This window comes from Bos grunniens, chromosome 4, assembly GCF_055505025.1.
Source record: "Bos grunniens cultivar Pamir isolate PY7600 chromosome 4, Bosgru_T2T1.0, whole genome shotgun sequence".
Taxonomy (NCBI): domain Eukaryota; kingdom Metazoa; phylum Chordata; class Mammalia; order Artiodactyla; family Bovidae; genus Bos; species Bos grunniens.
This window is the reverse complement of record NC_141168.1, coordinates 43,476,958-43,496,510: the sequence shown is the minus strand read 5'-3', so window position 1 is coordinate 43,496,510 and position 19,553 is coordinate 43,476,958. Positions and strand designations below refer to the sequence as shown.

The 19,553-nt window shown below is 57.0% G+C and overlaps 1 protein-coding gene across 4 annotated transcripts; it reads right to left on the bottom strand.

Moving 5' to 3' along the window:
- Positions 1-257: 257 nt before the first annotated feature.
- On the bottom strand, positions 258-16,477 carry ZMIZ2 (zinc finger MIZ-type containing 2). 4 transcript variants are annotated; one of them, XM_086396143.1, is made up of 20 exons: positions 16,365-16,477; positions 10,115-10,249; positions 9,837-9,951; positions 9,329-9,531; positions 8,898-9,090; positions 8,380-8,643; positions 8,054-8,230; positions 7,297-7,374; positions 6,929-7,097; positions 6,147-6,291; positions 5,859-6,069; positions 5,104-5,209; positions 4,735-4,892; positions 3,782-3,849; positions 3,449-3,517; positions 2,959-3,203; positions 2,285-2,454; positions 1,962-2,201; positions 1,612-1,647; positions 258-1,254 (listed from the first exon to the last, which is right to left on the bottom strand). In XM_086396143.1, exons 2-20 carry the CDS (start codon positions 10,162-10,164, stop codon positions 1,147-1,149), a joined length of 2,805 nt encoding a protein of 934 aa, XP_086252269.1. In that variant the 5' UTR covers positions 10,165-10,249; positions 16,365-16,477; the 3' UTR covers positions 258-1,146. The 4 variants fall into 4 exon arrangements, with proteins under 4 accessions (XP_086252269.1, XP_086252268.1, XP_086252271.1 ...); XM_086396142.1 differs by lacking the exon at positions 16,365-16,477 and adding an exon at positions 16,022-16,160; XM_086396145.1 differs by lacking the exon at positions 1,612-1,647 and having other exon boundaries at positions 16,365-16,437.
- Positions 16,478-19,553: the final 3,076 nt, after the last annotated feature.

Below are 19,553 nucleotides of genomic sequence, written 5' to 3'. Positions count from 1 at the left end.
TGTCCAGCTGGTCAGGCACTCAGACCCTGCTCCTTGGCCCCACAGCTGCTCCACGCCTGAGGCAAGCCCACACGGTGACGTGGTGGCAGATGTGTCTCCCAGCCCTGGTGACACTTCATAAATAGCTCTCTAGCCAGAGCCAACTTGGAAAATTCCAGGGACAAGGAAATTTACCGCGGGTTGCAAATAGCTGGGCCTTGCCTTAAGCAGGGAGCCCCGCCCATGTGTGGTAAGCAGGTTAAGCAGGAAGGAGGGACTTGGCAGGCCCACCACGAGGGAGTCCTTTAATAGAGACAGGCAGACAGGGGACACGACTTGGCCCTGCACCTAGAGTGTGGTGGCCCCTCCTCCCCCACCTGGCGTGGCCCCAGGGTGGACGTGGGAGGACAGGTGGATTTAAAAAACACTGTGGGACCAATTCTTCACTCGTACAGAAAAGGGCAACTTGGGGGGAACAGGCTGCTGGAGAATCTGCACATGGAGCTGAGTCTGAGCCCGACCGCCAGTAGGAGGGAGCCTGCTGCCCCCCACCCCTCCCAGCCTGCACATGGGTGAGGGCAGGAGCCCATGGAGACCCACGCTGCACAGAGGGACCAGCCACCCTACATCTATTAGTGTTTCTACACTATGTACACTATTGTGCTTTAGAGCCCCCCACCCCCAGCCTCAGCCTGAAGCCCCTGCCATAGCAGGTTGGGCGAGACTAGGCCCCAGGACAGAGTAACCCCCTCCTTGCTGGCCTAGGGCCAAACGGGTCATTGAAACAGAAAGGTCAACGCTGGACAAGATGCAGGCTGGTGGGAGCAAGTGGGGTGGGGGGCCTGGGTGAGGCTGGAGTTCAGGGGTGGTGGGTATGCATGAACCAGGCAGGGCTGGACAAGCATGGGCTGGTACAGATGGGGGCAGGGCTGGGCATCTCCTCAAAAACAGTTCTGCAGCTGCAAACTGGGCCAGTGAGAACCCTGCCCCAGGGCTCCGCTCCCAGCCAGTGCAGTGCGGCCTCCAGCAGCCAGGTGTCAGGGGCGGGTCCCAGCTCCAGGTGTACACGTGGGGAGGGCCGCTGGTGTCAGGTGGGGCTGGGCTGGAAAGAAGGGTGCGAGACATCGGTGGGCATATCTCTGCCAGCCAGGTGGTCGACGGATAGGGTCAGTTGTTCTCGAAGAGAGAAAGCAGGTCATCGTTGCTGTTCGTGGGGAGGTCAGGTGGGCCCAGGTAGGACAGCAGCTCATCAGGGTTAGTCAGTTCTGGAAGCAGCTGGGGACAAAGCAAACCTGATAGCAGCTCTGGCCTCAGACCTGCCACATCATCCCAACCGGGTCCCCAGGCCCAGCCGGGAAGTGGGGTGCCCCCCCCGCTAGCCTCCAACACAGGCTAGCACCAGAGCCCCTCAGTCTGCTCCTCACAGGGCCTCTTCCTGCCGAAGACTGCTCTGCAACCGGGAATCACTTTTGTTAAGCTGTCCAAGGGCAACATGGAACACCCCGGCCCGTGAGGGGTCCTGAACACGAACAGCATGAATGCAGAAGGTAGAATTTTCTGCTTTGAGCTGTGCTTTCCACATTTTTTCACACTGAACTTTGTATTCATTTATCAGGATGGAGGGACAATCACCTGTCTTTTATGCACTGGTTCTGGCTCGCACACCACCTGTGAGTCAGACAAGTCAAGTCAGACCCTTGTATCACTGGCCACAAGCCAAGTCTTCCCGGGGACTCTGCATGTGCCATGTTGGCGCGCAGGTCCCGAGAACCAGATGCCTGGACACAATCACCCCACAGCTACTCTGGACACCTGATACTCAACAAAAATGCTGGCATCACCCAGCCAGCTCTCCCCGAGTCTGGAAGCCATGGAGGAGTCACTGTCTTTCCTTCTGTGAAGTGCACGGACCCTGGGGACAACAGATAAGCACCCCGGATCCCCAGCTCCAAGTGCTCCCCAGCACAGGACCCAGTACTCACCTCCAGAGCCGGTTCCGGGGCCTCCCCTGCCCCAGACACGGGGGGCCCCATCATGCCTGTGGCAGCACTGAAGGCCAGCTCGCTGAGAGGCCCCGAGTTCACTGGGCCCAGAGCTGGCCGGGATGCTGGGGGAGGGTTTGGATGATGCAGCTGGGGCCCTGGGGGGCCTCCAAGGTTAGGGGCGTGCAGCCCTGGGGGCCCGGGGTTATGGGCTGGGTCCAGGTGACCTGCTGGTGCCATCTGAGGAGGAGAGAATAACCTAGTAAAACGGCTTGAGGGCTCCCTGGGGGGACACCTGCACAGCCCCTCGACTTGACACTGACCTGGCCTGGGAGGCAGGGGCCGGACTTCTCTGGCGTCAGGAGGTTGCTGGGGATGTCGGGTTGATAGGAGACAGGCGGAGGCCCTGGGGTGAACTCAGTCAGGGTTGGGGTGCTGGGTGTGGTGGGTGGGAAGGATTCGGGGAAGGTCCCGGGTCCCAAGAAGCTGGAACCTGAGAGAGGAGAGCCAGGTCCAGGTGAGGGCAGGGGGCTCACGCTGGCCAAGCCACAAGGGCAGACTGGCCACAGCACGGGTGGGACTCACTGCGCTCGCCCAGAGGATGTTGGCCTTTATGGAAGTTGCTACTTGGGCAAGGGCATTTCTTCTCGTTGCTGCTGGGGGAAGTGGTCATGACACTGCCAGGAGGCTGTGAGGGGACAGGAATGGGACCCACCACACCCAGATACTCCCACCCGCAGGCCTGGATGGGGCTGGTCTGGAAGTGTGCCAACACAGACCTCTGTTCCAAACCTCTGGAGAGGTGGGCACAGCCACAGCCCGGGCCCTGCTGCCGCCCATCCCCCACACCCAGCTGGGCATCTGTACCCCCAAGTCCCCAATCAGGCCCCCAGGCTTGTGGCCCTCAGAGCAATGCATTCACAGGCGGCAGACTGGTGGGAGAGGCTGGATCATCACCCAGGAGCCTAATTTTCCAGGGCGAGTCCCCTGTACTCACCCTGGCCAGGGTAGTCGCCAGGGGCCGGGGCTGAGGGGGGTTGCAGGGGGGTGAAGGGCGTGGCACCCGGGCCCAGGGCAGCGATCATCTCCATCACGCTGGGCATGAGCATGTGGGCAGGGCTCACAGTGCGGCAGCGCTTCAGCACTGGCCCATCTGGCTCTTCCTTGACGTGTAAGTCAGGCTTCACCGGCACTGGCTTCCAGCTGCACGTGGGGTCGATGGTTATCTCCTCGAAGTCAGAGCTGGGCGGGCACAGCGGGGCTGGTTACCAGCTGCCGTGCCGTCTCTCCCGGACCTGCACTGTTCCTAGGCCAACCTTCCACTCAAATGCTTGTGGCCGCCCAGCACGCTCCACGTGCCTGTGGCACCCAAGTTGGACGTGGATTCCGTCCACGGCCTGGAGCCGAGGCTGCTCCATGCTGAATCAGCACGGGGTGTCTCCCTGCCTGTCCCAGGGCTGCCCTCTGGGGCTGTAGGAAAGACTTACTTCTGAATGTAAATGAGAATGCCCAGCATGTACTGGTCCACCTCCAGGCCCTCCAGCAACGCTGTCTTGCTGTAGAAAACCAAGGGGACACAGCTCAGAAGGCTGGCCCGATCTCACCTGGGGCACGGGACCCATCACATCTCCACCCCCCGTGTGAGATGACCCTGCGTGAGGTCACTGCCTCGAGCAGCACCTTCCTTCCAGGCCTGTACTGTGAGCCCCACATCTGGGGCAGGCACTTCTCAGTGCTGATGGAAGGAAATGACTGTTAATAGTCCCTAAGGACGTGCCACCCACCCCCAGAGCCACGGGGACCATCTCTGACACACTCACTTGCACACGGGGCACCTCCAGGTCCCTCGCTCACAGTTAAGCTGTAAATAGGACTCCAGGTCAAAGCACTGCAGAGAAAGGGGAGACAGTTACTCACACTGGGGCTGGGGGTAACCCAGCCATGCCCTGCGAGCCAGCCCTGCAGTTCCAGGGACGTGGGGCTTATTTACTGCATGTTTGAGAAGGCGCATGTGCCAGGCTTTCACCATGGCACCATCCTCATGTAAGAGATAGGATGCCTACGGAGCCTTCATGGGAATGACGTGTGGCCAAAGCAAGAATTGGCCAACCGTGCTGATAGGGAACAACCTCCATGACGTACAGCGATGGGTATACTGCTTATGTAACCAAAAGGTGGGGAGTGAGGGGGAGGGTGCGGGTACTTGTCTACCCACAGTGTTTCTGCAGAAAGAATCTGAGGTGCTGCTCCTGGGGGCAAGGCAGGGAGCAGACTGTGCCCTGCATCCCCAATGCTGTTTGAAATCGGAGCCCCAGGACTTCCCTGGTGGTCCAGGTGGGGCCATGCTCTCCATACAGGGGGCCTGGGTTTGATTCCCAGTCAGGGCACTCTATCTCACATGTTGCAACTCAGAGTTCACGTGCTGCAACTAAAGATTCTGCCCATAGTAACTGAAAGATCCCACATGGCCGCAACAAAGACTGAAGACCTGCACGCCACAACTAAGACGCAGTGCACCCAAGTAAGTAAATAAAAGAGTAAATGAGTAAAATACAGTGGAGCCCCAAGAACCCAGTAAAACGGCTGTTATCCTTAGGATAATATTAGAAGAAACAAAAGCCCAGCCTGAGGGAAGAGGGCAGGGGAGCCAGGCCGCCTGTCCACTGGCTGGCCTGCCCTGCCGCCCACTAGCTGAGGTGCTCAGAGGCCACATCTGCCAAAAACAGTTAAACGGCAGCAAAATCTTTGGAAAAGCCCTGTGGTGACCACCCACCTGTATGTGGCGACAGTCGTGGCCCCGGGCAGGGAGCTGGATCCTGCGGAAGGTGATGGGGCACTTGAGGGCCACCTTGATGGCTGTCTGCTCCACCCCATCCTCTCCGTTGGGCCCTGGGGTGCCAGGGATGGTTCCGCTGCTGAAATTCCGCTTTACTGACACCAACAGGGGAAAGCAGGATGTGAGCGGGGGCAACCAAGCGGGACTAGGCCACTGCTAGCTCAGCACCTCTGAGGTCCATTCTGGGACTGACCGCTACCCTCTGCACGGAGCCCCCGACCCAGAGGAGACAGCCTTGTCTAACATGTGGACGTGCCAGGTGTGGCAGTGGCCCCAGCAGGGCTGAGGAGCACGAGGGCCACTCACTCTTGGTGATGCAGTGCTCCGCGGGCAGGAGGCGCTTCTTGAGTAGGCCCTGCAGCACTGAGCGGACGGACGGCCGATGCACCAGCTGCAGCACGAAGAGGTGGGACTGCAACGGGAGGATGTGGTCGGCGGGGTGCGGCCCGGGGAGGCTATGTGCTGGCCCACTCTCTCTCACAGCTAATGCACAGGCAGGCTACTGCCGCGCCTCCCGGGCAGTCAGGAGCCCACACCCACAGCTATCGGTGAAGCTCACTGTGTGTCTGCACCAGTGTTCAACCAGGGCCTCTCTGTTGAAACACAATTATTCGAGAGGCCCCCGAGTGCACCCTGCCTACAGCATCCATTGGTATCCTATGCTGGGTCCACGTGATAACACCCTAGGCCCACAGGGCTGCATTAGGGCTGCCTTGCCTCTGCTCCCTCCCACCTAAGCTGATCAGAGCTGCGCATCTAAGTGCCTCTTCTAGTGCTGCATCTGGAGCTGCCGGAACCCAGATGACTCCTTCAGGGTCAGCTGGGACTCGGGACTTTGTGAGCTTCTTCCAGGAAAGAGGCAAGCTTAGCTTGCTTCTCTTACATAATTAACATTTGAAGCTTACACGAGCATCAAATCTAGTTACTGAACCTAACCGGAAAGCTGCCAGGACATTTTTAACTGAGACCCTTTTCTCAAAGGCCCATCACGGGAAGGAGGAGAGCCAGTGCCATCTTCTTCAGTGATGACGGCCCCACCCTGCCCTGCTACGGGCACTCACGCAGCAGCAGGCGGTGACAGTGATCTGGATGGTGTTGCGGCCCGGCTGGCACACGTGCTTCAGGTAAAGGGGCTTGTGGGAGGTCTTGTTGTCGCCGCGCTCGATGGTGAGCGGGGTGGCGTTGACGCTGACCTGCACAGAGGCTGGCCAGTTGGTGTTCATCTGCCGGTCCTCGTGGTGGTAGCACTTGAACTGCAGCTCCAAGTCAGGCCTGCATGGGGAGGACGGACGCTGAGAGTCAGGGGGCGGCAGGTGGGGCCGCAAGCCGTGGGGCAGGCGTCCGCTCACCTCAGCATCAGGGTCTTGTAGACGGAGTCTCGGAGCTGGAAGGCATGGTTGCTCACCGCCAGATTGTGCTGCAGGCGGAAGGGCTCCAGGACAACCCCATCCCGCACGGGGAAGGTCAGCCGCAGCTCGTCACAGGGGCCGCTGCCTGGAAGCAGGCCACGCAGGTGTGAGCAGGCCACCGGCCCTTGATGGCCACCAGGCCAGGTAGCCTGCCCCTGCCCCCATCATGGGGCCCATGGTGGAGGGGAGTGTGGCCCCTCGTCCCCTCCCATGGGGCTGGGGCTTAGGACAGCATCTCTCCTAGGACTCTGGGCTCGGCCTTCACCTCCAACGAAACAGGATCTTGGTGTCCTGCCATTCTTCCCTGCCTCAGTCACCTGGCCCAGTGATCCCTGCATCATGACTCGGAGAACACGCTCCCCACCCAAAAAGGTGGCGCTTCTGGTGCTTTCAGAGGGAGCAGGAGGCAGAAGAGGTATGAACGGGCCACCTGCGACCACCCCGGTGCTCAAGTCGGGGTTTTAAGACCCCAGTTGCTGCTGCTGCGGTGGTCTCCCAGATATCAGGAGTGGGCTTCTGGGGGCCCATACATACCCTGGAACCACACCCAAAACTTTGGGTACATGGCTATTTTTCTAGAGAGGTGATCTACACCTCAAATGGATTTGCAAAGAGCTCCATGAACAGAAAATAAAGGTGAAGCCCTCCCCTCACCCCTCAAGTTCTCTGCAGGACTCTCCAGAGCCTCCTGCCCACCTGTCCTGAGAGCAGACCTCACTCACCAGGTGGCGATGGATGTAAGTTGCTCACACTGGGCTTGAGGTCAGGCAGGAAGGGAGACTTGACCTCCTGGCTGGTAGACATGTAGGGGATGGTGCTGCCGGGGGTCATGGGTGGTGTGGGGCTCCCGGGCAGTGGGGAGCTGGGGTAGCCAGGGATGGAACGAGCAGGCTGTGGGGTAGAGCAAACAGCAGAGGTGGACTAGTAAGGGGGTGCTTATTCCTGGAGCACCCGCCGGGAACGGTCAGGACAGGGATGGGGGCAGCCCCAGGGGGGCTTGGTTGGGCCTCCACACGTCCTCCTGCTTGAGTGCCCTCTCTCCCTGCACCCACCCCGTGAGCCTCCCGCCCGCTTGCCCATCTGGCCATACCCCATTCAGGCCAGGCTGGCTGTAGCTGATGCTGCCCCCGTTGAAGCTGGCACCCTGCCCGTTGAACTGTTCTGCAGGCTGCAGGAGAGAAAACCGCGTGAGCCTGGGGCTGCCGCCTGCCTCTGAGCAGGGCCTGGAACTGACCCTAGGAGAGGGCTGGGGACAAGGGAACTCGGCACATGCATGGGTGGGTGTTGGCCTTTTTTCTTCTTTATACACTTTTTGGGTTTTCCAAATAATCTACAGGGAGCACACACAGATGTCATAATTTACAGAATTACCACTACAGAAAAAGAGCTGACCCCACACATCAGAGGGATTTACAGGGAAGCCACAGAGGCTGAAAGGACATAGGTACTCACATCTCCTCGCCCTTCTCCAGCAGCACCTCTGTCACTCAGGCCCTTCCTGACCCCTCTGCCTGTCCCCTCGCTGGGCTACTTGGCAGCAAGCTGAGGGAATGGGGACACTTTTCCCTAAAGTGGCTTGGTACTTGCCTGATGCTCCGCGCTATTCCCTATACCATATCTCACGGTGTAGGAGCCTCTCAGAGAGGCTCCTTTCAAACCTGAACGCCTGTCCTGGGAGCTGCCCTACACTGGTCAGGACCCCTGTGAAGCTCGTGGCTGCCTGGTCACCTGAGCACTCTGGGGCCCACTCCCTAGCCGGCCCTGGCTGCCTCAAGGTCTGTCTGTGTCCCACAGTGCTGGGCGTGGGGCCAGCCAGGGTCACAGAGGCGGGAGTGAACCGGCCCTACCTTGTAGTGTGGTCCCGCAGGGCTGGCGGTGGACAGGGATGGGCTCGCGCCCTGCTGCAGGGGCAGCCTGTGCCCGGGGTAGGAGGATGGGGCAGGGGGCTGCCCAGGGCCAGGTACGTACTGGGTGGCACCAGGCGTATACTGGCCTCCTGGCAGGTACTGCTGCCCAGGGTACACCTGAAGAAGGAAGAGGCAAAATGCCAAGAAGAGGTGTCGGGGAAGCCGGTTCCCACAAGGGACGATGGTGTCCCTCATCAAGCATGGCCAGTTCTCTCACATACAATGGCTCTGATGGCCCTCGTGGGGAGGGAAGCCCAGCTACTCACCTCGCCCGAGTAGGCTCTCTTGACACCCTGTCGGGGCAGCGGCTGGGCCTGGGGGGGGCCTGGGTACCCTTGCTGGGGCAGGCGCTGCCCTGCATAGAGGGGCGCCATGCCCACTGCCCGGGTGGAGTTCATGCCCATGGAGCTCATGCTGGAGGGGCCCATCAGCCCTCCCACGCTGGCTGGGTTCATGCTGCTGGGCACGCTGGGCCCTCGGGGACCACCGTGCTGCAAGAACTGGCTGTTAAAAGACTGTCCAGCCCCCATCTGGGAAAAGAAGACAAGAACCATCCAGACCTTATCCACCAGTGTGGGCGCCACCCCCAAGCCCACCCCTTGCAGGCAGGCTGTCCCCAGCCCGGGTCCTCTCCCCTCAGCTCCCCACTCCTTTCCTGTCTCATCTTCATCACTCCTGGAATACAGCCTGCACGTCCCCAAGCCCTCCACCCTGGTTGCCTGACAGGCGCCCGTCTTCTGGGCCAGCACACATGGGCCACACAGGAGAAGCTGCGGGGCCTCACCGCTCCGTACTGGCTCAGCTCCTGACTCTGCTTCTCCTGGAGGGCGGCCACGGTGGCCGTGGCTGTGGCGGTGGCCGTGGCGGCGGCAGCAGCCACTGCAGCAGCCGCCGCTGCTTGAGTGAAGTCGGTGGATGGCCGTGTGGCGTGTGAGGGGAGGCCCAGGCCCCCCGGACCCCCTGGGCCACCTGCATACCTGCAAGAGACAGACGGCTCAGCTCAGAGGCACTTCCCTGGCCTCTCCTTGGGGGCACATGGCACCTATGGGGAGCCCCATTTTTTCCCAGACACCCCATCATTAGCTCGGGAGCTGGCAGGAGCAGCAGAGTCATAGTAACTCCTGACCACACAGTTCCCTGGTGCCCACCAAGCAAGAAGCATCGCCCCCCAGAGGGCTCCTGGCACACCTGCCAGGGGAGGAGGGCCCTGCTTACCCGGTAGTGAAGCCAGGGCCCCCGGGGTAGACCCCGCGGCCATACACCCCTTGTGGCACGTAGCCCTTGTTGGCACCACCCTCACCGAATGCCTGCTGTCCGAGGCACTGTGGGGAGCTCAGGGCGGAGCTGCCGCCTGCCATGCCGGGCATCACGGAGCTGCCGGGGGGGCTCCCTGCAGGGCCCATGGGGTTCCCCAAAACCTACAAGGAACCGAGAATCACTAAAGGAGACCATGCAAACAACCTGCTTCGTGCAGTGGTTCTAAAGTGGTGGAAAGAAGAGGCCTGGCAGGTGAGGAGGTGGAGGTGGGGGCAGAGGGGAGGGGTGGTCCAGAGGGGTCGTGGGGAGCTGTGCACACGTCCAGGTGTGGAGGCCAGGATCCCATGCCATGCATGAAAGAGCTAGTCTCTGAGGACGTGGGAGACTCAAGAAGCCCTAGCTCCACGCCTCCAAGACCTAAGCTGGGCACTGACGCCTCCCAGGGTGGGGCCAGGGCTGGGCTCACCTGGCTCTGTGCTGCGTTGCCAACTCCCCACACGGTTGTGACCACAGACAGTGATCCTGCTGGCTGAGTGGCACTCTGTTGCCAAGGCACCGCCTCATATGCGAATGGACCATCACTGCACAGAGAGGCACAGGTGGAGAGCCTGGGTCAGGAGGCCTCAGGTGCCGAGAACCCCACCGGGGAGGATCTGAAGGCTGAGAGCAGCGGGGTCCCACTCTACCACCACCTTCCCACGTTCTGAGGCCTAAGAGGGGAGGGCAGCCGGAGCCCCCACTCACCTGTGTGGTGCGGGGGGCAGGGCAGGTTTCATGGGGTTCATGGGGTTCATTGGCTTGGGAACAGCCTGAAGGCCAGGTCTGCGGGAGGCAGGAAGCGGCCCTCACCGGTGCTCACGTGAGACTTGGCTGCTCTGGCTGCAGGGACAAGGGGGACGGAAGTGCGTGGAGACGCACCTGGGAGAACCAAGCCCTGTCCTGCCTCTGCTCTGGAAGGTAGGGAGGGTGACGGGGACCTGGGGGCCCACTCGGCATGCGGGGGGAGCAGTCAGGCCACCCTGGCATTGGCCCGACCTTACACTGCCCACCCTGGCAAACCTCTGCTCGCACCACCCCTCTACATCTAGCCCAGAAGCTAGCATTAGCCCTTGCTGGTCAGGCCCTGCCACCACGAGCCCCTGGAATACCTTTGGAAGATGGAAGAAGGCTTTCTGATCCCCAAAACCTTCCACATTCCCCCTCCCTACCTGAAGGCGTGGATACACATAAAAGCCAGGGAGCATTCAGGACCCAACTGTCAGAATCCACCCCGGCTCCTCTGCTCCAACCACACACAAGGCCCCAGGGTGGAGGGCAAGGCCAGAAGCACACAGGGGGCCAACATGAGGCACTACCCTGCCCCATGGTGGGCAGGCCCTCCAGATGCCGGAGTCACAGGGTCAGCTATCCTCCAGCCAGATTGGGGGCTGGGGGTGTGTGTGTGGGGGACGCCTGCTGGAACTTGGTGTGGGGTCAGCAGCTCATCCTTGGCTGGCAGCGCCCCCACCCCAGGGCAGAAGAAGGGTGACATGTGCCCACTCCCTCATTCTGAGGCCAAGGGGGCTGCCTGGGGCAGACCTGACCCCTACAGATTGCCTGACATCCTGGGTGATGATGCAACAAAGCAGGGACGCACACACAGCACAGTGGACAGAGGGCTGGTGGTGACCCAGTGGACACTCATGGAACTTGTGTGCCAATGCTGGAAAGGGGGGATGCTTCCCCCCACCATGTGGGGCCAGCTCTCTTCCACTTAGCACCTCAGAAAACCAGCGAAGCAGTGGTTGGCTTCTCCTCCAGGCTGCCAACGCCTTCAGACACCACCACAAGCAAACCCTTCACCTACCAGGCTGAGGGCCCTTGCTGGCACTGCCACTTACACACACACACACACACACACACACACACACACACACAACCTGGGGAAGCTAACTTGCAGAGGTTCAGTCTGGCCTCCTCAGAACTCATACAGAAGCGAGCGGGCAGCCCTGGGACTCACTCAAGCCCAGAGCTCACACTCCGTCCAGGCCCCCCACAGAGCACTGGGGTAAGCAGGTCCCGGAACTGGGAGGGGAGGTGATGGATTAGACAAGCAGAGGAAAGAGGCATCTGGTGGGCTTGTCCACCTCATACCTGACCCTGCCCCCCTTCCCTATGGTCCTCCCCAGAGGAGTCAAGCTCCAGACCATGTGACAACCAGGAAGCAGAGGCCAAAAAAGCAAGGGGCTGGTGGCTCCAGAAGGCTCAGGGGTCGCTGGACTCGGGCCTGGGAGCCAGAATCACCCAGCCAGGCAGGGGAAGGCTGGTGGTCCCCAGTGGGGGCAACCACCAGGATGGTGACACTGTAATGAGGGATGGGGGGAGCTGCCAAAAGATAGAAACTCCCCCCAGACCTGCTGAGTGGGGCCTGGAGCAATATATGGGGTTTTCAGGACTTAGAACATAGGCAGGCTACTCTAGACTGTGGTGTTGGCAGGGGGATTGACTCAGAGGTTAACAGAACAAACTAGGCAACTCAATAGAGACCCACGCAAACATACCCAATGGACAAAGTTTTTGACAAAGATGCAAAAAGGAGGAAAGACAGTATTTTCAACAAATGGTGCCGGACCTACTGGACATGCAAATGCAAAAGACAAACATAAACCAAAAAAACCCCCTAAACTTAGAAATTAACTTGAAGTGGGTCATAGATTTTAAACATATAGCACAAAATCATAAGAACTTTCTTAGGTTTGACACCAAAAGCATGATTCATAAAAGGAAAAATTGAATATTTCTGTTCTGTGAAAGACCCCACAAAGAGGATGAAGAGATAAGTTACAGACTGGAAGAAATATCTGCAAGCCACATATCTGACAAAGGACAAGTATCTAGAATGTATAAAGAACTCTCAAAACACAAAAGTTAAAATTAGAAGACAGGCAAAAGATATGGAGACATTTCACCAAAGAGGATGTACAGATGGCAAATAAACATCCGAAAAGATGTTCACCACCACTGGCCATCAGAGAAATGCAAATTAAAACCACACCGAGGTATCGCTACACACCTACCACGATGGCTAAAACAAAAAAAACAGTGTGATTTCCCTGGTGGTTCAGTGGCTAAGACTCTGCATTCCCAATGCAGGGGGCCTGGGTTGGATCCCTGGTCAGGGAACTAGATCCCACATGCTGCAAAGATCCCACATGCCACAATTAAGACCTGTCACAGCCAACAACAAAAAAAGTGACACCATCAAATGCTGGCTAGGAGAAATTGGGTCTCTCATGCATGGGTGGTAGGAATATAAAATGGTACAGCCACTCTGAAAAATGATTTGGTAGTTTCTTATAAAACAAAGCATGCAGCTACTAGACAACCAGGGCTTCCCTGGTAGCTCAGATGGTAAGACTCCTCCTGCAATGAAGGAGACTTGGGTTTGATCCCTGGGTTGGGAAGATCCTCTGGAGGAAGGCATGGCAACCAGTATTCTTGCCTGGAGAATCCCCACGGACAGAGAAGCCTGGTGGGCTACAGTCAATGGGGTCGCAAAGAGTCAGACACGACTGAGTGACTAAGCACATAGCACACTATACAACTTAGCAACTGTATTCCTGAACATTTATCTCAGAGAAGGGTAAACCTAGGTTCACACAAAAATCTGTATGTGAATATTTATACAGTTTTATTCCTAATAGCCAAAGAATGGAAACGCAGATATCCTTCAATGGTGAAGAGTTAACCAACTGTGAGCCTGGAGGCATAAAAAGGTAGGGCTACTGATACAGGCACCAACCTGCAGGAATCTCCAGAGAACCATGCTGCGTGGAAAAAGCCAGTCCCCAAAGGTTACACATTTTATGACTCCCTTTACATAACATCCTTGAAATGACGGAATTACACAAATGGAGAGCACACGGGTGGCGGCCAGGGGTTAAACACGGGGAGCAGGGAAGCGAAGCCAATGGGAATACAGAAGGTGGGCATGGAATATCTGTATCAACTGTATTGATGGAGTTGTACTCTCCAGTGATGTTGTGCTACACTTTTACAAGATGTTACCACTAGGGAAACCCAGTAAAAGATACAGAGCTCTCTGTGTTATTTCTTGTAACATTTTAAGAATCTATAATTCTCTCAAACTACAAATTTAGTTAATGTACAAACACCACCAGCTCTATCTCCCCACAGAGATGCTCTGGGCCATCATTTCCCACACTAAAGCTGGCTGGATTGGCCAGGCCCACTTTGCTGTCCCAAAGGGAAGAGCAGGAAGAAGACAGGGCTCCCTGGCCCGGGTCAGAGTCCCAGGGCACGCTGTGTTAGTTCACAACTGCAGCTTCTCCAACGGCAGCTCACCAGAACTCAGCCCCACTTTGAGTTCAGAGGGTGGAGTGAGGCCAAAGACTTGCATTTCCAGTAAGTTTGCAGGTGCTGCTGCTGGTACCACAGTTTGAAAGCCCCGGAGAGCTGGGGAGGAGGGGGGACAGGGCAGGTGCAGGGCGGGGGCCCCTGTGGAGGCTGCTGGTCTGGGGCCCAGTGCAGCTTCCTATATCACGTGAGTCTGGGGAATTCCACCCCTATGACTTCTCTGCTGTGGACAAGACCACAGACATTTCCAGTTCCCCCCGCCCCCGAGCTTACTGAGCGGGGGCAGTGACTTCCTGCCAAGCTCCTGAACCAAGTCAGCTCTCTTCCCTGACAAGCCCCAAACTCTCCAGGTTGGGGACTGGGGGACCCTCTGCTCCTGACAAAGGGAGAGAGATGTGGTGTGAGTGCAGACCCTCCTCCCACCTCCTGGCCGTCAGAGGAAGAGTTAAGAAGGAGCCTGGGTGTGTGCAAGGCCAGGGCCAGCCTCTGGTGGCTTCCTGCTGGTGGGGGGCTTTCCCTGTACATCAGCTCTCACTGGAAGCCAGGACCTTGGCAGAAAGCCCTGGTGTGATGTCAGTCTAGAAGGCCACATGGCTTTCGGGGGGTCAGATCACATTTTTCTCCAGTAAAAGAGCTACAGACAACTCACTTCTCACACCCCCCTTTCCCAGGACCTCAGAGCATCCGCACTGCTGTCTCCAAAGGCAGATGTTACCATGGGTCAACCTCTTCTGCCCTCACTCCATGCTCCTTGCCTAGGCACCCAGCAGCAGCACGCCTCACAACCACCCACCAGACCCCAGGAGGGCAGTGCCAACACAGTCATAGAGCAGGGACTCGCTGCCTCCTCCAGCACAGGGAATCCACAGTTACCGGTGACAGGCCCCAAACAGAGGAACACTGGAGTCAAACAGACTCAGAGAAGGGAAACTAACAGCTCAAGAGTCCCGGGAGGACATATAAGTGGGGGGCTCACATGCTCAAGTGGCTGAAGTCCTGCCCCTCGACTTGGAAGGCCACACACTGACTGGCTGAAGTGTTCAGAGTTCATTCAAGATGCCCAGGAAGGAGCTCTGCTCAACGGCCCAGGTGTGGGAAATTCCAGAGAACAGCTGAAGAGCTGCCCTGCCCTGAGCCTCAGTTTACAATGTGGAAAATGGGTATGTGGTGGCCACTCTAGGACCAAGAGAGGGGAGGACACATGACCCCCTTTAAATCATCAGCCCCGGCTCCCATCCTGGATCCAAGGGCTAGCGGACACTCCATGCGGAGGCCTGGCTGCCTCTGGAGATCAATCCTATGATCGGGAGTCCTCCCCAGGTACATCCTACCAGTCCTTCTGAATCTGTCTCTCATTATCTCACCTTTCTCTTTCCAGCCAGGAGCCACCCTCTGGGTGTGACAAGTCCCCAAGGCCAGTACTCACTGGGTGAGGTTAGGAATCCTTCACCTATCCTGTTACCTCTGTCTAGCTTCTTCAAGGGAAGCCCTCTGGTTCCAGTGTGACAGGATTTGGTGGGTGAGTCTGTGATCGCCCTATCAACTGTCTTACAGATTGAGTCACATGTTCTGTGTATTTCCCTGTGAAATCTTCTGAGATAATACAAATGACTTAAATACATCACCATGGATATTCCGCAACTATCAGGAAGAGAGTACAGGGAACACGACGTAGGGGAGCAGGTCTAGGGGAGGCAAGGAACGCTCGGAGGAGCAGGGTAGGGGGGTACAGGGCAGCGGGGAGCAGATGGGGGAGGCTAGGGTAGGACACCCCTAGGAGGGAAGGCTGGACACGGTCCCGCCTGAGCTTCAGTATGTCCTGTTGGGAAAACAGTATTTCCACCAAAATCTCGGCTGGGGGCTGAAATGTTAGGGTCGCCAGCCCCAGAGCACACCTTCGCGGGTCTCACATCGCGTGCCAACGGCACGCACGGCCCGGAGGGGCCCTAAAGGTGAGCCTTCAGGCCACAGCGCAGAAAGGAGGGAGCGGGGCCAGTTTGGGTGAGGGCCCGTGTGAGGCTCCTGCCCAGACACCTTGGGCGCTTGGACGGATTCCGGCCAGCCGCAACAAAGGCTCAGGTGAGGGGTCGCCTCGGCGCGCAGCGGGCCAGTCGGCCCAGGACCACGACGCACGCGCCGCAGGTGCGGCAGGTGGGCGGCAGGGCCGGCTCCAGCCCCGTCGGGGCCCCGCCGAGGCGATGCAGCGCCGGGCCCGGGGACGCCGCACCTGCCGCCTCCCGCACCTGCCGCACCTGCCGCCCCCGCCGCCCGCACCTGCCCGCCTGGTCCGCTCACCTCCTCGCCGCCCGGCCCGGCCCCTCGCCGCTGCGGCCCCCGGTCCGCGCTGCTCCATGCGCTCAGCCCGCCCTCAGCGCCGCCCGCCGCCCCGGGGCTGCCGCCGCCCGCGCCATCGCGCCGCCGCCCGCTCCGAGGGCACAATGGAGCCGCCGAGTCGCTCATGCATATGCATGACGCCGCGCGCCGGCCCCGCCCCCAGGCCAGAGCAGTGGAGCCCCGAGACAGCGTTCGGGCGCGGGTGGCCGCGGGCCTGCGCAAGCTAGGGCGGCTGGCCGGCCAGGAGCGGGGCAGGGAGGGAGGACGGCTTGGGGATGACCTGCGCTCCCCGCCCCTTCCACACCTTTCCAGGCGCAGCGTCTGCGGAGTCACCAGCGCTTGCTCTCCGCTCTCTGCCGGGGCGGAGCAGAGGAGGCGGGGCCTGAAAGAGGGCGGATCCAGGAGGAGGGGTGGAACCGGGCGGGTGGGAGGCGGGGCCTGGAAGAGGGCGGAGTCTTGTCGGAGGCCGGGTCTGCGGAGGTGACCCCGTGTCAATGGGCCACTTCTGGGAAGTGTCTTGTAGGAAAAACCACGCGGAATCACACAACGCATTCTCCTCACTGTTCTCTCATCTTCCTAGAGTGCGTCCTGTTGAAACATTGTTAGTCACTCGACTTCTAGCCAGATGAAGCAACCTCTCTGGTGGGTTGGCATCTCCATATGCTATTATCAGTCTTTTAAGTTATTCTCGACTATTATCTACCTTTCCTTTAGGAAGACCACATTCTCCTGATTACCCACTTTTTTTTTGTTGTTGTAGTAAAATACAGCAACAAAGTTTACCATCCTTACCAGTTTTAAGTGTACAGTGGTGTTAAGCACATTCCCCACTATCACATATCCATCACCACCCATAGCTTTTTCATCTCCTAAAAGTGACACTTTGTACTCATCAAACAATAGTTCCCCATCCGCCTCCCACCCACCATTCTACTTTCTGTCTCTGAATCTGACTCCTCTAGGAACCTGATAGAAGTGGAATCATACAGTATTTGTCCATTTGTGACTGATGTCTTGAAAGTCACTCAGTCATGTCCAACTGTGACCCCATACTCTCTAAGCCAGAATACTGTAGTGGGAGCCTTTCCCTTCTCCAGGGGATCTTCCCAACCCAGGGATCGAACACAGGTCTCCCATACTGCAGGTGGATTCTGTACCTGCTTGGCCAAAAGGGAAGCCCAAGAATACTGGAGTGGGTAGCCTATCCCTTGGACAGCAAGGTAATCAAACCAGTCAATCCTAAAGGAAATCAGTCCTGAATATTCATTGGAAGGACTGATGCTGAAGCTGAAGCTCCAATACTCTGGCCACCTGGTGCAAAGAACTGACTCATGGAAAAGACCCTGATGCTGGGAAAGATTGAAGGCAGGAGGAGAAGGGGAGGACAGAGGATGAGATGGTTGGATGGCATCACTGACTCGATGGACATGAGTTTGAGCAAGATCCGGGAGTTGGTGATGGACAGGGAGGCCAGGCGTACTGCAGTCCATGGGGTCGCAAAGAGTTGAACACGACTGAGAGACTCAGCTGAACTGAACTGAATGTCTTGAAGGTTCATTCACATTACAGCTTGCATAATTTCTCTCCTTTTAAAGGCTGAACAGTATTTCATTTTTGTGTGTATACCACCTTTTGTCTATCCATTCCTCCATTGATGGATGCCTCATAATTAACTTGTAATAATGCTGAAATTTCTTCCCTCAAGGCTACCTGAACTCTGTATCTTTTGAGAACCATTACTTCATTGAACAAATATGGTGGCCTGCTGTACCAGGCACTGGGCTCTGAACACCCCAGTGACCATGATAGTAACTCCTCTCCTCCCTGCTCCCACTAGAAGGGACAAAAAGAAAGAAATGACTCACCAGGTAACAATCTGTCCATCAATGTGAGGGTTAGGAAGAAAAATAAAAGAAAACTGGAAGATGGGGACTGCTGGGAAATAGGTTAAAGAGCAGAGGCAGATTCTCTGGAGAGCTGGCCCCAGAAGAGACCCACATGATGAGGGAGGCAGGCACCATGGAATATGACCTGCTTCTGCCTCCAGGAGGCTGTGAGTTTGGGGGGGTTGCTGGCAAGTTCCGGGAAGAGGCCAGAAATGGCCGCAGTAGGGTCCTGAATTTGAACTCTGCAGGCAGGTCTGTTACCTCCCCAGTGTAACAGGCCTAGGAGATGCTGTTTGATGCTGGTTCCCTTCTGGATAGTGTTTTCATGTTTGACTATACAGATTTTTAGACGACCCTCCCTTATTTACTGGGAAACATCTGCCTCCCTAAGGTCTTCCATCTACAACTGTATAAAATGAGAATTTTGCCTTGGAATCTTCTGTTGGAAGATAAACATGCCCAGTTCTTTTCTTTTTAAAAGTATTTATTTGACTGTGCTGGGTCTCAGTTGAGGCACAAGGAGTCTTCCATCCTTGTTGTGAAATGCAGGATCTTTATTTGCAGCATAGGAACTCTTAGTTGTAGCATGTGGGATCTAGTTCCCTTGAAACCACAGGTTCAAGAGTGGGACTTGAACCTATGTGCTGGAACTCAAACCCAGCAAAAACCCATTTGGGGCTCGAACCCACGTGGCCAGTATTTGAACCCAGCCAAAACCCTGCATGGAATTAGAACCCAGCCAAAACCCATGGAACCTGATTTCAGGACCTAATGAAGCTCAGGTTCTTGATGTCTCATTGCAGAAAGAATCCAGTGAGAGACAAAATGATAGGTAAGAAGTGGATTTATTCAGATTCAGAGAGAAGCACACTAGACAGACAGAGTTTGTGGGCCATTGCAGAGGGCACGTGCTGCTGCAAAATGTGGCATGGTTAGTTTTATGCGCTGGGCAATTTCATATGCTAATGAGTGGGAGGATTATTCCAACTATTTTGGGAAAGGGGTGGGAATTTCCAGGAACTGGGTCACCACCCACTCCTTGGTCTTTTGACAGTGCCTTGGAACTGCCATGATTTAGGTCATACCTGAATGATGTAGTGGTTTTCCCCACTTTCGTCAATTTAAGTCTGATTTGGCAATAAGGAATTCATGATCTGAGCCACAGTTAGCTCCCCATCTTGTTTTTGCTGACTGTATACAGCTTCTCCATCTTTGGCCGCAAAGAATACAATCAATCTGATTTCGATGTTGGCCATCTGGTGATGTCCGTGTGTAGAATCTTCTCTTGTGTTGTTGGAAGAGGGCGTTTGCTATGACCAGTGCATTCTCTTGGCAAAACTCTATTAGCCTTTGCTCTGCTTCATTCCATACTCCAAGGCCAAATTTGCCTGCTACTCCAGGTGTTTCTTGACTTCCTACTTTTGCATTCCAGTCCCCTATAATGAAAAGGACATCTTTTTTGGGTGTTAGTTCTAAAAGGTCTTGTAGGTCTTCATAGAACCATTCAACTTCAGGTTCTTCAGCATTTCTGGTCAGAGCATAGACTTGGATTACCGTGATATTGACTGGTTTGCCTTGGAAACGAACAGAGATCATTCTGTCATTTT

What these genes read in the sequence shown, in the direction of transcription:
- ZMIZ2 (XM_086396143.1), bottom strand. Translation starts at nt 10,164, where the DNA reads ATGAACCCCATGAACCCCATGAAACCTGCCCTGCCCCCCGCACCACAC. An exon ending in GGAGCACTGCATCACCAAGA is followed by an intron (nt 4,893 to 5,103) that starts GTGAGTGGCCCT and finishes TGTTGGTGTCAG; the next exon opens with TAAAGCGGAATTTCAGCAGC. An exon ending in TGGAGGTGCCCCGTGTGCAA is followed by an intron (nt 3,518 to 3,781) that starts GTGAGTGTGTCA and finishes GGTTTTCTACAG; the next exon opens with CAAGACAGCGTTGCTGGAGG.